General features: G+C 40.3%; 1 protein-coding gene across 1 annotated transcript in view; it reads left to right on the top strand.

Moving 5' to 3' along the window:
* Nucleotides 1-17,798, top strand: part of adam19a (ADAM metallopeptidase domain 19a) — a 171,749-nt gene that overhangs the window by 132,327 nt on the left and 21,624 nt on the right. The window contains exons 10-16 of the mRNA XM_037758149.1: nucleotides 1,134-1,218; nucleotides 3,477-3,619; nucleotides 4,088-4,265; nucleotides 7,193-7,282; nucleotides 9,280-9,475; nucleotides 12,390-12,498; nucleotides 15,956-16,160. Of these exons, the coding sequence (XP_037614077.1) occupies nucleotides 1,134-1,218; nucleotides 3,477-3,619; nucleotides 4,088-4,265; nucleotides 7,193-7,282; nucleotides 9,280-9,475; nucleotides 12,390-12,498; nucleotides 15,956-16,160 (1,006 nt within the window). The remainder of the gene's footprint in view (nucleotides 1-1,133; nucleotides 1,219-3,476; nucleotides 3,620-4,087; nucleotides 4,266-7,192; nucleotides 7,283-9,279; nucleotides 9,476-12,389; nucleotides 12,499-15,955; nucleotides 16,161-17,798) is intronic.

Genomic DNA, 17,798 nt, shown 5'->3' on the forward strand with positions numbered 1-17,798 from the left:
AGAACCAGTGTTGACAGTGACGGGGGACTGCAGCTGTTGCTCCAGCTGCCTACAGCAGCAGCTTAACTGCTCATGCTTTACATTCTTATGTGTTACTGTAAACTGAGTTGTACACTTCAAGTTCTGACTTGAATAAACTATTTGTCCGGTCTCGACAAGTGTTAGACTCAGAGAAACATAAACTCTGCCCCTGCAATTCAGCCTAAATTTGGAGCTTATTTAGCCTCCTCTCTGGCAAGTTTGCACGACATGGTTGGTACCAATAGATTCGTTTCTAGTTTCATATGATGCCAGTATATTCGCTCTTGCTCTAAAACTGAAAAGTCAGTTGGGCTCGCCACTCCAGTCATTTTTACTTGATGTACTTGAGTTTTCACAAAGTAACAGTACTTTAAGTGCAGCTTTCACTACTCTACCCACCTCGTAACTTCCAGTGAAAGTAGCTGCTGTAGTTTCTGTGTGGAGTGATAAGCTGCAGACTTTCTTCTCCCTCCTGATGTGCGAACACACAAGTTCATATCATCACTGTGTGCCTCAGCTAATAAGAAAGCTGATTAACTCCACATCCTCTCACATCCACCTCCCCGTCCCCCGATGAGCCTGTGTGCGGCTCTACTGACAGAAACGCTCCCAGCTTTGGGGTCAGGTAATTTCATATTTTGTTAGAGTATAAATTGAAAAATGATTAGTTAAACAGGGATTTTATTAAGCAAAAGATCTCGCTTCAGTCGGCTATAATTGAGCTGAACAGCATCACAGTTTGACTGCGGGCACACACACACACACAAACAAACAGTCATCCGTAAACAGTAAATTGTTGGCCCCTCTCGCTCCATAATTAGTTGTGCTGATACCAAAGGGCCTATTTTGTTTTGATTCATCAGACAGAGCTTGATTTTGTTTTTGGATGCTAAGTGACAAGCTGACTGCCAGGAGACCACACGGTGAATTGGGGTTCTCCACACGCCCTCTCCCACATCTGACAGGCTCGTCATGTCTGCCCTGTGCAGTGCTGCTGCATCTGCAATCAATGTGCATCCACTGTGGAGCCTGTAAGTGAACAGGGAGGAGATTAAGGTTAAGTGATTTTTTCGTTGTGTGTGTGTGTGTGTGTGTTTGTGTGGCTCCGATAGCGGTGTGATTTTCAAGGGGACGACTATCGGGATGGCGCCGCTGGAGGGGATGTGCAGCCTGGAAAACTCTGGAGGCATCAACGTGGTACGTGGGAATACATTTCTCCTCTTTTCTTCCACTCTATCATTTTCCTCCCCCTGAAACTCTTTTTTTTTTTTTTTTACCCTCAATATTTCCTCCCAGCTTGAATTCATCTTTTATTGATTGTCTGTGCTTTTTTTGTGCGAGCAGAATGTCCTCTAAAATATAGACTTTTGGTCAACACTTCTTCGTTTTTGCGTCAGCTTTGGGTTTTTCTTTTCGGGTCAAAGTTGAAATTAGGGATGGGTCGTGATTAGGTTAAAGGTGATCGAACAAGGTGAGAAGTCAAAGCTGCACTAATCAATAATTGGATATCAAGAGTGGGTCATGTGTGAAGCTGCCTTCACATGATAAGAGATTTGCTCTTCAGTGACAGCGAGGAAGGGTGCACAGCCTTGCAGAGGCAGCAGGTAAAATATGTCCTCACAAAGAGCGAACGGAACGCCATTCACTGTTTCTAGGCAACAGTTGCAGCTCTTCTCATTGGTTGCGCTTTGAAAGGTCAGCAGAAGCCGAGGTCAAAGTTGAAATAATTTGAACTTTGAGCGCAGTGCTCGTGGCAATTTTAGGGTGACCATATCCAACTTGATATCAAAATTTGGATGTTGAATACATAAGGAACACCACTGGGAAGCTACAGAATGATATAAAAAAACTACCCCAAATAAATGACCCGCCCTTTAAAAATACCCGCTATGTAGTATTATCCAGCCTGTGTATCTGTATGGCTTCATATACGTGTGCAGTGGACTGAATGGACGCAGCCGGAGAGATCGATAGCTTTTCCAAGCCTGATTAGCTTCTAATGGGCTGTTAGCTCTCCTCTGTGCAGAGGTGGTCTGCAGAATCCAAATGTCCTGTTACCGACTGAGCCGCTCACCACGACAGAACCAGCACAACACTTCACACACATTACCTCTGTGGTTTGGACCCCAGAGCGCTAAATAGCATGAGAAGCATTTCACTGCAGAACATTGGCATTTCCAGACAGTTAACACATCCCTATGTTATACAGTATGCATAATTCAGAGGCAGAGTTAAGAGTGAATGACAGCTTTCAGCGGATCAAAGAGGAGCTAAATACATCGGAATACTGTCGCTGCTGTGTGTGTTCACGCAGCTCCACTCTGGTGAGTTTCGCTTTTTCACCTCTGGAACGAGGACACTTCTGCAGGAGTTAAGCTTCAACTTTGCATCATCTAACCACTTCAAACACATGTACACATATGTGTACCTTACTGTTTGGGACCCATAGAACAATCAGAATCTTTATTAATCTTAATTAGGGCAGATTCGTTTTTAACGCCACTAATTTCTTTAACGCATTAACGTAACTTTCAATTTTAAGAATGTAGCGGTCTCACTTTTAAAGCTAGAGTGAATCATATGAAACTACAAAACCTAAGGAATCCATTGGTACCAATGGTGCAAACTTGGAGGTTGAATAACGCTGCGAACTTGCGCTAAATTTTGGTGAGGAAAAACTATCATGGCCATTTTCAAAGGGGACCCTTGACCTCTGACCTCAAGATATGTGAATGAAAATGGGTTCTATGGGTACCCACGAGTCTCCCCTTTACAGACATGCTCACTTTATGATAATCACATGCAGTTTGGGGCAAGTCATAGTCAAGTCAGCACACTGACACACTGACAGCTGTTGTTGCCTGTTGGGCTGCAGTTTGCCATGTTATGATTTGAGCATATTTTTTTTAAGCTAAATGCAGTACCTGTGAGGGTTTCTGGACAATATTTGTCATTGTTTTGTGTTGTTAATTGATTTCCAATAATAAATATATACATACATTTGCATAAAGCAGCATATTTGTCCACTCCCATGTTGATAAGATTATTAAATACTTGACAAATCTCCCTTTAAGGTACATTTTGAACAGATAAAAAATGTGCGATTAATTAACGATTTAATTTTTTAATCAATTGATAGCCCTAGAAGTAATTAATACAAATTAATATTTAAGTTGTCAGCTATCTGCACAAAAAATCCCTTTCAACCATCATATGATACATGTTTTGTATTCTTGGTGTTGATGATGTCATGTCATGTGGTGTGACATGATTCCGTCTTCCAAACCACACTGAGAATGGGACAAACAGGGAGGGGGGAGCTCATAAATGGCCTGGCACATATTAAAACAGGCTCTTGCATGAAGTCTGTACCTAAAATCTGTATGTTTGCATTCATACAGCCATGCCTATCAGCCTCCACATGTAAATGAGACCTCCCTCTAACTCACCCACAGGACCATTCAGAGGTGTCCATCGGCGCCGCGGCCACCATGGCCCACGAGATCGGCCACAACTTCGGCATGAGCCACGACCATGACGGCTGCTGCGTGGAGGCCACCGCTGAGCAGGGAGGCTGCGTGATGGCTGCCGCCACCGGGTGAGCCTCCAGCATCGCATCAGGCTTCAGCACAAAACCTGCTTACTCTACACTGAGCTGAACAGCTTGACATAACAATAACACTTTCATCAGCTGAAGGAAAAAAACAACTTACATATTAATGTGGCCGCCTGGAGAGCTCGCCTTGTCACTTGAGATTTTTGATTTCTCTCAGATGTAAAAACACAAACTTTTGTTCTACTTTATTATGATCATCATAGATTTTTAATCAGCAGTTTTCACTGATATTGTATTTCCTGTGTTGTCCTTGACATTAAACTGAATGAAAGACAACATTTCCCGGTAGTGAAAGCCTTTGTATGTTGTCCTACAATACTTCAACACACCACACATAGAAACACAAAGAACTATTGTTACATCTCAGCAAAGAAAAGAAAGAACAGAATAATGTTTATAGGATATTTTTGCAAATTTTGCTCCTCAAAAATGAAAAATGTCCCTTTGTAGGCATCCGTTCCCACGCGTCTTCAGTCGCTGCAGCAAACGTGACCTGGACAGCTACTTCCAGAAGGGAGGTGGCATGTGTCTCTTCAACATGCCCAACATGAAGGACCTGGTGGGGGGCAAGAAGTGCGGCAACGGCTTTGTGGAGGACGGAGAAGAGTGCGACTGTGGAGAACCTGATGTGAGCACATTTAGTCAGTTATGTTGTTGTCTGAACTAATCAACCCCATAAAACTACCTCTGCAAATCAAATCATTTCTAGTGATGGCCACAGACTCATTGCCATTTTCAGTCCAAAATGACGGCATCGCTACCGCAGCACCGTCTAGCAGCTGTTGTCAAAAAAGCACCAGAGTTTCACCTCTTTGCTTCTTTACTCTTTGTTACAGCTTTCTACTTAACACACATATATGAGAATGATATCCATCTTCTCATCTCACTCTCGGAAAGAAAGCACATTAACTATTCCTTTACTCTGTTACCATGTTGACAGTGAGTTATTGCCTACATTACTCACATCAGCTCTAAAATAAATACATTAAATAGAGAGTAAATAATAAGTACATTAGAGTGAAAGTTCATTATTGACCTTGGAAATAACCTCAACTGAAGGTCCAGTTAGTGGCTCTTTCCAGAGTTTTCAAACTCCAGTTGCTGATGAAGGCATGGTGAGATGTGGTTGAAAGCTCTATAAAAAGCTAGTAAGTGGCCTTTGAGTTAAGATTGTTTTGTTAAACAAGTACAGGCTAAAAGAAAAATAGGCTTAGGTAAAGCTTCTTTGGTAAACTCTATAACATTTGCATCACCCAAAGCGTGATGGGAGCTGCAGTGCCAAAACTTGGACCATGTTTATCCAAATAGAAATAAGAAAAATAGGAGTTTAAACATCCATGAAATAAGAACTTTATATATAATATACATTAAGTGTAGTATAACATTAAGTGAAACTGATCTATTTGTTAGTTTTCACACGTCAGTGGTCGAAAAAGCAGCTGTTTTTACTCTTTTACTTCAGGTTTATCTTTGCGTCGAGCAGCGTCGTCACGGCCTCATCAACGATGCGCTCTGCGTTGCCTTCGTGCAACACAGCTGAAAGATTGCTTAAAGTTTCCTCAAATCGGGATGAAGTGTTTGCGCTCAATAAACCCAGAGGTTAAGTAAACCTACTTTGGTTCACGCTGCAGAGCAAATTGAAAACAGAGGAAGCAAATTGGTAGCTGACAACAGCAGCGCCGTTGACGGGGCCGTTTGTTATGACTCCCACTCAGAGCGGAGCTGACAGTCCAGCTCAGGCTGCTGACAGGCCACCTGTTCTTAGCATTGCAAATGAGACGAGCTGCAGAATGCTGCTTTCAGGACTCATCTTGTGATTTACCAAATGTATGATACACACGGCATGCATATGGGTGTGGAGTTCCAGATTATAAACTAAATGCAATCCTCTTTTTTCTGTTTTTTAAGAAAGGATGTTAGAATCCTTTCAAAACCAAATCTGTCACAGTAAAGCCAGAGAGGCAACGTTTTTATTTTGAAAATATCAGAAAGTTGGCATTCCAGTTTTAAAATTCAAACATTGGCTCAGTCTTATTGTTCGTATCATCACACTACAAAAAGTCAGTGTTTTTTCCTGTTGTTGTGTTGTGATGTGTTCACCCATAATCCCCTCTCTGTTCTTTCTTGCTGGTATCCTTGGCTTTTTTTTTCTCTTGCTCGAGTTAACTCCCACATTTGTTTTGAGTGTAAGCGTGGTTTGGCAGAGGGCGCCATGGCAACAGGAGATGTTTTCTTTGTGTACATGGTTTGATAGAAGAGCAGCAGCAAAAAATCATGTCTCTGGATTTTTTTTATTTTCTTCCCGCCGACGTCTGTTCAAATTGTGACTTGTCTGTCACAGTTGTCAATCGTCTGGAACTGCTACCTAGAAGGGTTTAATGAACCTTATATAATAGATTTATCTTTTTATCTTTTTGGTTTATCATTAAAACCTGTTGCTGTGTGGTACTGCAGGGCATCCGGGAAGTTGTGTGTGTTAATTAACAACCTATTAACATTTACAACTGCAGACTTGTAAGCTGTAACGACCCTTTCTTAATAACACAGTAGCATTTATAAATGCTGAATTGATGTCTTATTACCTTTTATTGATAACTTACTAACATTTATTACTGCTAACTTAATGTTTATTACCCTTTAGGATGACTTATTAACATTTATAACTGCTGACCAGATGGTTTATTACCCTTCATTAATGTCTTACTAATGTTTAAAACTGCTGAGTTGGTGGCATATTACCCTTTATGAATGACTTACTAACAATTATAACTGCTAACCAGATGTTTATTACCCTTTATTAATGACTTACTAACAATTATAACTGCTAACCAGATGTTTATTACCCTTTATTAATGACTTAGTGACAATTATAACTGCTAACTATATGTTTATTACCCTTTATTAATGACTTACTAACAGTTATAACTGCTAACCAGATGTTTATTTCCCTCTATTAATGACTTACTAACATCTGTAATGGCCAACTTATGTTAATACTCTTTATTAATCACTTAATACGTTTTATAACTGCTGCTATTTTTAAAATCTTTTCCTCAATGACCGCATTTTTGTTACGCTTAAAAAGGACATACTAACATGTATAGCTGTTGGCGAGATGGTTTATTACCCTTTTTTAATATCTCACTTAACCGCTGACTTGATGTTTATTATCCTTAATTAATGTCTTATTGACATTCACAACTGCAGACCTGATTTTATTACCCCTTATTAAAGACTTACTAGGATCTGTAACTGCTTACCAGATGGTTCATCACCCTGCATTAATGACACACTAACATTTAAAACTGTAGATCTATTTGTAAAACAATTCACAACCCAAATGCTGTTGTTAAAAATGGTTTAATAAAGCCATTACTTACAATCTATAAACCCTTACTGAAGGGCAACTTATTAGAAAGTGGTACCGTTTGATGTGTGATGTTGAAGAAGAGGTGAAGTAAGGTGGATTGAGTATGAGGCTCTGTAACTTTAGGGAATTATGTGTTTGATCTGTGTTGACTTAGTTGTGATAACGTGTGTATGTTTGTGTGACAGGAATGCACCAATGACTGCTGCAATGCCAATAACTGCACCTTGAAGGAGGAGGCCCAGTGTGCCCATGGAGTGTGTTGCGAGGGCTGCAAAGTAAGAATCACACACACACATGCATGCAGCGTGGCGTAGGAGGGGAGCTCGCCTTGCTTGCTGTACTATCTCAGTATCATTAGTTCACTGTCAGTCATCATGTCAGTGTGCTGACATACTGTACCCGCAGCGTGTGTCAGCTCCCATCACAGCACGGCTCACACCTACACTTTTCATCTGTGCTCTCATCTCACCGTACAAATGCAAATCCTGACATCCCATTGTAATACCCGCAAGTGTGAACCCCAATTTGACTGAGCTTTAACCTGACAGGAGAGTCAAAATACTGAAGAAGGAATTAACTTCTGCACCGTCTGAAGAAGAGGAGCTATACTTCCTTTCACTCTGCATCACAATATTGTTCCTCTTCTTCTATACACATTTTCCTCTTATTGTACAGGCTGTATATGTTAATATCCTCCTTATACCTATTACACAGAGGTGCACATTACACATACTGTTCTTCAGTTCTACTGTCACGGCTGCTATTTTATTTCATTACATACCAAATAGATACTTTTTTATGTTTTATTCCATTCAACATCATAATGCTTGTTTTAAGTTTTAAAAATTCCCCTTAAAGCTACACTTGTGAATATTTTTATGAGATTTTTAGCCTCTTTTAACTCATTGTTTTGGGTTTTCCGCAGCAATCAGCAGACAGACATAGTTAGAGACCAGCTGGGTAACTAATAGTGCAGCGTTTAGCAGCTAAAGAGACAGATATTGTTCTCAGGAGGTGGTGGAGACCAAAACGGAGCTAAAAGGAGAGAGAATATTGGACTAACATTCTTCAGGTGGACACAAATCCAAATTAATTTTAATGTTGTTCTGTGTCTGCTGGATGTGGGAACAGTCAAATTCTTATTAATTTCGATTGCTATAACAACTGTACGAGGAGCTAATATGTCGGATATTGTGCTTTCAGTGTGATTTGCTGCCCCGAAGTGCCCAAGAAAAGTTATAATGCAGCTTTTAGTTGGTTTAAGTTTAGTAAAAACTAGCTGGCTGTCAAAGTTAACGCAATAACAGCTCTAATTTCTTTAATGCATTAACGCAACTTGCGATTTTTAGGTTGTAACAGACTTGGTTTTAAAGCTAGAGTGAAGACAGTGGTATCATATGAAACTACAAAACCTAAAGAATCCATTGGATTCTTGTTGCAAAGGAGGCTAAATAACGCTCCATATTTACTGTACATTGTGGCGAGGAAAAACTGGCATGGCCATTTTCAAATGGGTCCCTTGACCTCTGACCTCAAGCTATGTGATAAACTATTACTAGTAAAAGCATTTGTGCACTCTACAGTGTAACAGCTACATATATTGTATATTGTTTATCTATCTACCCAAGGTTTTATTTAATGGAAATACACTAGATGTTTGAAAGGTCAGCCCGACGTGTTTAGTATCTATTTACTGCTATTAAAGTTCTTCAGGTTGACTTCATGCCTTGTAAAGATATAACCACATAGTTACATACCACAATAGGTTGTTGTATTCCACAGTTTGAAAACACTACAGTGCTTATGTCATCTTGTTTTGTCCATACATTCCTACTATGTTATTTTTCTCTGACCGTTTTTTTTTGCATCGCCAAAAATCTGCTCTGAGGCTCCGAGGCCAAAAGGAGCTAATGGGCTCATATTGATCCACTTTCCTTCCATTCTCTCTGCATTACTATAGAATAGACATAGTTTTATATTATAAAGAGATTCCAGCCAGTACTTCTGCCCTGGAAACAGCATTGTAATGCTATTAGTTTGTGATAATTTATTAAATACAAATTTTATTACAGGCTATTCACTGTTTAAACACACTATCACCTGAAATAATAAAGGTTTTAAACTATATTTTACTACAAGAAAAGGTCCAGTATGCATCATCCCTCTGAGATTGACCACATCAGTGGTGATCTTCATGTAGTTTCAGATGTCTTGTGCCTTCCCCTCCCTCCTCCCTACCCTCCTCTCACTGCTTGTTCCCTGTCTCTGCCAGCTGAAGCAGGCAGGTACCATGTGTCGAGGGCCAGCGGGGGCATGTGACCTGCCAGAGTACTGCACCGGGGCCTCTCCCTACTGTCCTTCCAACGTCTACCTGCTGGACGGCTCCGCCTGTCAGTACGGAGTGGCCTACTGCTACAACGGCATGTGCCTCACCCACGAACAGCAGTGCCTGCAGCTCTGGGGCTACGGTAATGAAAAGTCTACTACCACACGATACACAGCATACACTGAACCCCTTTCACTCAGTATTACAGGGATTTACATGCCCTCAGACCGGTGGTAAGCCTTTGTTTAAACACTCTGAAATGAGGGATTTAGAGGAGATTTTAAAGGTCAGTGCTTTTACTCGGGGAGTTCAACCGCTAATAGCCGGTATTGGTGTAAAAGTGCTTTAAACAACAGCAACAGATTTGACAGCAGTTGTGCTGCACGGTACGTCAGAGTTTATTAATACTATGAATAATAACATGAGCTGGCACTAGTCTGTCAAAATAAACACTCATCAAAGCCAGACGGATTTGTTTTCTTCCCTCTCTGCAGTCACAAGCACGGCAGCGTTTATACAGCAGCACAACAGAGTACAATAGATAAAAGCAACACATTGACTTTTATTGTGCATCAACTTATTTTATTTTTCTGCATTATTATTATTATTATGCATTATTCTTCTTCTTCTTATCTTCTTCTTCTTATTATTATTATTATTATTATTTTACAAAGACTAAAAACAAGGCTGTTGTAATGCCACTGTTAGGGGAAAACTGAGACTTTGAGAAATAGAGTTAACACAATGTTGAGAACAACTTTGTAATAATGAGGAACAAAGTCATAACTTTATGAAGATAAAGATGTAATTTTACAGAAGGGAAATAGTTAACTGAATAATGAGGAGTTATTCAAATGAATAATCAAATAATCAATAATCATTAGGGCTGTCAAAGTTAATGCAATAATAACACGTTAACGCAAATTCAATTTAAGGGCACAAATTTCTGTAACACATCAACGCAATCAGAGGTTGTATCAGGCTCAGATTTGAAGACTAGAGTGAAGACACTGGTATCAGATGAAACTACAAAACTTAATGAATCCATTGGTACCAACCATGTCACACCAGCTTGTCGTGAAGGAGGCTAAATAACGCTCCAAACTTATGCCTAAATTTGGCGAGAAAAATTGCCATTTCCAAAGGAGTCCCTTGACCTCTGACCTCCAGATATGTGAATGAAAATGGGTTCTCTGGGTACCCACGAGTCTCCCCTTTACAGACATGCCCACTTTATGATAATCACATGCAGTTTGGGGCAAGTCATAGTCAAGTCAGCACACTGACACACTGACAGCTGTTGTTGCCTGTTGGGCTGCAGTTTGCCATGTTATGATTTGAGCATTTTTATACTAAATGCAGTACCTGTGAGAGTTTCTGGACAATATTTGTCTTTTTTTGTGTGTTGTTAATTGATTTCCAATCATAAATATATACACACATTTGCATAAAGCAGCATATTTGCCCACTCCCATGTTGATAAGAGTATTAAATACTTGACAAATCTCCTGTAAGGTAGATTTATATGAATGCATCTGCCCAGTGTTTACGAATGTTAGATACTGTCTATCATAAAGCACTGAGGTTTGTGACTGGCTGTAAAGTGCTCACACATCACTGTACCTTGTACACCAAGGCTAATTGGCCCTCTTTGTCTATGCGGAGGCACAAACATTGACTCACATTTATTTATAAGTCCATTCTTGGTATACTCCCCTCCTATCTGTGCACTCTCATATCTTGCAACACTGGCAGCTATAGCCTACGCTCGTCTGACCTGTACTTATTATCTGTACCTAAGGTCTGCACAGAACTAGGTAAGATGGCCTTTAGCTATTCCGCTCCCTTCTCCTGGAATACACTGCAAGATAAGTTGAAACTTTAAAATCTGATTACTTTTGATGAATTTAAAACATTAATGAAAGACCTAGAAGCAGAGTCGATCGGGAGCTTTCTGTGTTTTGATTTTAATGTGTTTTGTATGATATTATGCCATGTATTTATTTTGCATTTGTTTTATGTTGTGGCGTCTGAAACTTTAATGTATGTTTAAATGCTGCTGTCTTGGCCAGGTCTCTCTTGCAAAAGAGATTCTTAATCTCAATGAGTACCTGGTTAAATAAATTAAAAAAAAAAATTAAAAAAATGTTTCTAACAGATACAAAATGTGCGATTAATTTGCAATTAATTGGGATTAAATATGTGAATTGATTGACAGCCCTAATGAAAATAAATCAATGAAATATATTATTTTATTCTCGAAATATTACAACTTTGTTCTCATAATATTTGTTTCTATTTTTTCCCAGTTTATGTTGAACCTGTTTTCGAGAGGTGTTTGGTCATTTAGGAGGCTGTAGTTTGTGGTGCTGTTGTATTGTATTGTCTTATACAGAGAGGTGTTTCTGTTATTATACTAATGTGCCCTCCCTTCATGTTGCAGGGCTGTTGTATTAGACTGCATTAGTTTTAGCTAGATGAAGCTATTAAACTTAAAAGTGAAACAATTCCACCTTCCAACAGCTCCAAAGCTGTCTTATTCACATGTTGCATGTAGAAATAGAAATCAGAAGATGTGACTTTGTTGTTTTAGAAAACGTAAGCTTTGGAGCTATTCCTAGCAAACAGCTGGCATCTGAAAAATCCCGTCTTCGTAGTGAGGTTGCCGTGTTTTAGCTCGGCTGAAGCTCCACTTTGAGAAAAAAAAAACATCTGACTCTTGATTCTACATGTGGTGAATGAAATTGATATTGATCTTTTCATCTGACTGTGGCTTTGACAGCAAACAAGCACATTGTCCTGGCTGATCTTACAATCTCATATTTGCCACATGTTTTCTTAGCATCTCTCTCTGTAGCAGAAGGAGGGCTAACACTGTGTGTGTTTGTATGGTGGACACCGTGCAGTAGACCAGCGTCTATCTGTTGCCAACACCTTTATGAGTCAGCAAGTTAACATTTGATGTCTTTGGATGAGAACATTGCTATTATTGTTAGCCATCAGAAGGTACAAGTGAACAGAGTCCAGGGGGCTGATGGGATATGTTGTGTTTCCAGGAGCTCGACCGGCCCATGATGCCTGCTTTGAAGACGTCAATGCAGCAGGGAACGCTTTTGGGAACTGTGGGAAAGATGAACACGGCAACTACATGAAGTGTCTGAAAAGGTAAGAGATGCTGGAGATACTGACACATCATAACACACATACAAAAACATATTCTACTCTATGTCATATTGTATATAGAGTAGTCCGACTATAGTAGATACTAGGACTATAGTAGATACTAGCCTTCTTGACTATACGTTTTCTTTTTGGGTCTCAAATGAGTATGTTTGAATTTGAATTTTCATGAACAAAATCTCGTAAACTAAAACTAGACAATGTGACACTGAATTTCTCCACTAAAACAAGATACAGATAGTAAAATATACTGTACATACTCAGGCATACTTGAGTGGAGTGTGGCTATGTTTCATTACAGACAGGTATGTATGGAAGTCCATTTGTTCCAGGAAAAGAAAAAAATCATGAAACGTGAAATGAAATACTCACATACATCAGACCGGCAATACGTCATCCAGAGTAAGCTCGCCCCCTTTTCGGGGAAACCAATCCCGTGTCCCTCATAGACTGTAACAGAGTAAACAGAAGAAGTTTAAACATGTCTCCAAACTTCTACTTTAAACAAACTGCTGATAGTAATAACGCTGTGCTGAAGAGTTGCTGTGTAGTTGGTTTCACCAACAATAAATCCCAAAACGCTGATTTGTTCTCCTGCCATGTCCTAAAAAAGATCTAATAGAGGGGCTTTATGGCTCCAAGCTAAAGACCAGACCAGCATGGCGCCATCGCCGAGGCTGAGCTCCCTTTTGGGGGAAAGAAACTCACTGTCACAGGAGAGAAAATTATGAAAAGCTGTTGTGTAGCGGGTTAACCGAGGCTTTCACACTGAGATTTGAGGCACATACGATACATGTTGTCGAACAGTTGGCTGTTAACACAACATGTATCGTATGAGCCTCAAATCTCAGTTTTTACAGACAACACTTAGCCTAACGGGATTCAATCAAATATGTAGAGATGTCTGGATAAGCAATATCCAGCCCCTGTGTTGGACGGGGGGAAGACTGAAGGGACGTGGCGGCGATCAACCTTCATTTATTAAGGTATCAACAACGCTCAGGTTCAGGTACGGCCGCAAAATAATTATTAGACATGTGTATAAAACAAACGTTTGTATAACAAGAGATGAATGAATTCGAACTTGTCAAAATTACAATCCAAACATACGTCAAATTGCATTGAAGTCTATGAGATCTTCAGTTTTCTTTTCCTCAAAAGGCGGCGCTGCCTTGACTTTTTGCAAAATACCCGTATGTGCCGGTCTGATGTATGTCATTTAATTATTTTTTTTAGCATAAATGTGTTTCTATTTAGGATTTCTATACATAAAAGATATTTCCTAAAGTAGTATACGAACCATTCAGAAATATATACATATTAAATTCAGGCCAAATTGAAAAAAAAAAAATCATTGTCTGCAATATAAATCCACAAATATGAGATTATAGTCATGATTAAAAACATGATTTGTACTCTTGGAGCTATAATAATCAATTCTTTTGTTCATTTTAGACAGACACAGACTGTCTTACACTCATTACTTAGAATACAAAACAGTGTTGGTGTATTTATTAGAAAATTACAAGGGTTATAAGGACAACCTCTTTCACCATAGGTACCAATTACAGCAAGTTTAAAACTGGACCCAGGTGTTCTAATGACAAGTCATCAGAACACGTCACATCTACTGTTTTATATCTACGTTTCTCAGCTTACCAGAACTCTCACCAGAATAAATGCAGCTTTAATGAGATAATAACAGAAGTGCTGGTTTCTTACTATCACAGTTCACTTCTGTCGTCTTGTAGTAGTCATATGAACATTTGGTTCTTTGCAGATCTCTGCTGCTGTTAGCGAGCGCTCTTTGAACTGAACTGAGTGTTTCATCCCTTCATCCTGACATACGAACCTTCTCGCACAGAGTCAGGCCCTCTGTACACCGTCAACACAAGGCCTCCGAGTCTCCCTGGCACAGCGCCACAGCTCATTACGGAGCCAAATTAGCGACTTAGCTATGTAAATGAGGCTGTGGATTAAAGTGGTTGACGGCTGCATCGTATGAACCACCACTGCCCAAATCAATTACGGAGTCCCACAGGAGTTATTAGAGTGTTTTCTGGCCACAGTGAGCCACAGAGCTGATTAGAGGATAGGGAAATGCACTATCTGCCTGTTTTATTATATAAGACGTGTGAATAATCTAGACGGAGCTGCTGTGTGCCCATCATTCTTTAATCCTCTGTTTGTCTTTCTGTGTGTGTGTGTGTGTGTGTGTTACCTGTTACTTTATGTGGCTGTTGACAAAAAAATAAAGAGTCTTTTCTCCCTCTACAATATAGATATTCCGATTAAACATTTTTAATAATTCAGATGTCTGGTGATGTATATTATGTCTTTGTCAGAGGCTGAGCTATCAGCACACACATCAGCTAACATCTGTACAGTAGGCATATTGGCTGTAAACACAAATAATTGGAAGAATGGCCCTTCCAGACACACCTTAAAGGATTAGACTGGTAATATTAGACATTTGTTTGGGACTATTTTCAGCGGCGGATTAACCCAGTGCGACAGTGTGGCTCATTGATGTGTTTTTAATGGAGCTCTGAGGCACAGAGGAAGAAGAGATATGAGACTTTGATACACACACAGTACTTGTTAGCAGGATCATCACATGAGATTTGTTGAAAATGTAGAATATCACAAGAATTAAAGGAATCAAAAGAATCAGAAATTGCTTGTTAACAGTGACACCTGTGGCTGTTAAGTCAACGACAGTCAGCGTCCTGTTGCTCGCGCTACCAACAGACGAGGCACAACGTGACTGACAGGCAGGTTAATGCTCACCAAACGAAGGTTGCACAAACTGCAACTTCAATGAACATTCACTTTATGTTCTCAAAGCTAAACTAACTGTCTTCTGCTCCGCTGCTCGCTCATTTTCTCACACACTCGCCGCCGCTCTCTGTCTCTTGCTTCACCACTCACGGTCCTGCCGCAAGCAGAAAAAAACATCCTGCATGCAAGCAGTCTACAGGCCGATAGAGGAAACCCAAAAAGTGGCAGAAGGTCTAATTTTTTTAGGGTTAGGTTACAACCTGTTCACACATTGACAATAAAAAACATTTATACGTGTAAAAAGTTACCTATAGTCCCTTTAAATGATGAATTATGGTTTGTATGGTTCTTCTCCCTGAGTCGCATAAACATCAACACACATTAAAAACACACCTGCCATCATGTGCTGGATCAGCTGCTAATTCACAACACAGATTGACTGACTAACTGATAAATATTAGTAAAGGTAATATCATCCCTCCTCACTGCTGCTCCACAGCAGCTGCTCAGGAGCCACCCAGGCTCAGGTGGGACTGTGTGGAGGTGTTTCACTCTAAAGCAGAGTTGCCAAACATGAACATGGAGCTCTAATGACTCGCCCTTAAACAGTGAAGGCTAATTGTGTCCTTGTGTGTGTGTGTGTGTTTGTATCTCTGCCCAGTGATGCAAAGTGTGGGAAGATCCAGTGCCACAGTGCTGCCAAGAAGCCCAAAGGCACCAACGCCGTGTCCATCGACACCACCATCAAGACGGACGGCATAGAGGTGAAGTGCCGCGGGACCTACGTCTACAGCACCCAGGACGGCCAGGGCGACCTGCCCGACCCCGGCCTCGTCATGACCGGCACCAAGTGTGGAGAGGGCAAGGTAGGCACACCCCGGGCGGGGCTTTAGGGATCATGATAAGAGTCCGTTGGTAATAATAGTAATATATTTTATATATAGTTTGTTGCGACACAGGCAGGATTTTTCCTGCACCACAGCATTCAATGACTAGGAGGTTAACAGGGTTTTTTTGATCAATACTAACACTTGACTCAACAATTACTGTATCTGGCCACCTGCCGAGAACATCAACACCTGCCTGGTGTTTTGAACTGGCCTGCAATTGAAGAGGGTGCAGGGAGAAGGCAGCTGGCAGCACAACACATCTCACAGTCACGGAGGATTTAAAGCTGTGTTTTCGAGCCAAAAACACAAATGCCAGAGCAGTGTTCACTGCTCTACTATCTGTCCCACCTCTTCACGAGACATTTCTTTTAAATCTCTCCTCAAGTTCTTTCGCTTAGTCCTTCCTACTGTGATTCTGTTTGTACTGGCTACTGTAGCTCAAGAGCAAGGAGACACAAGTTGTTGATGAAGTGATGGGATAAAGTGTGTTTTAGGTTCTGACACATGTAGCTGCGTAATGTGTACTGTAGCTACGGTTCCAGGATATCTGGAGGTTTTTTCGAGGCTAACAAATCTATAATTGAATCTTTTGTCTCTTCTCCGCTCTGTTCTATAATCAAAGAGCAGTGAACAACACAATCATGCTTCTCACTAGGAGTAACACAGCGACACGCTGCAAGTCATTATCTATGGAAGCTGGTGACATGAAGCTACAAACTGACGGCTGACACCTGTCGCTGCGTGACGGGCTTGGCGCGCTACAAATCGAACTGTCAGCCAGGGCCGACTTAAGGCATAGGTCATATAGGCGGTCGCAAATGGTGCCACTTTTTGCCGGTGGACGCACTTACTCATTTTCTGTATTGAGGTAACAAATGAACAAATAAAGAAAGAAAGAAAGAAAGAAATACACTTTTCACCCCTGTAACTCTCGTTGTAGTGAAACTGATTAAACACTTTTAAGCCAACATTATCAGGGACCAATTGTTTATTTATATTGTAATAAATACAGTTATTTTTTAAAATAAGAATCTTAATTTTTGTCTTAAAACCATTGTGATGAGAGAAAAAAAGTGCTCAACAGCATGGTGCTACTAAACCTGAGGGGCGCACCCTATTTTTCCCTGATAAAGCCACACTGTGAACAACAAACCTGTGTTGTAATCAACAGGAGGAGAGTTAGTAACATTACCTGTTAGGAGCCGGTGGGCAGCACAGTCCTGCTGGGTTAAATAGCGTAGCTACTAACGTTAACGGAGGTGCCATTCAGTTATTATTATGAGGCGTTCAAAGTCTGCTCAGGAAGAAGGACTATTGGGCGAAGTTAAATTACAACGTTATGTGTTCAAATGTAATTGTAAAATAATTTTTTGGGTGAGAAACTTGAATAAATCCAGTTGTTTGAAGGAGATTTTTCACAGCAATATAAAATAGATAGTACAAACATGACTCCAAGTATATTCTAAATGTTGCTTTGTGTCTGATGGATGTGTAGATTGCTAACATGTTAGCCATAACTACTTTTTAGTGGCAATGTTGTGCAATGCCAGTGCTTTAAGTTAGTATGAGCCTTCATTTTCCCGGGAGATTGTACCCGGTGGACGACAGAAGTCC

This window comes from Sebastes umbrosus, chromosome 22 (assembly GCF_015220745.1).
Source record: "Sebastes umbrosus isolate fSebUmb1 chromosome 22, fSebUmb1.pri, whole genome shotgun sequence".
NCBI lineage: Eukaryota > Metazoa > Chordata > Actinopteri > Perciformes > Sebastidae > Sebastes > Sebastes umbrosus.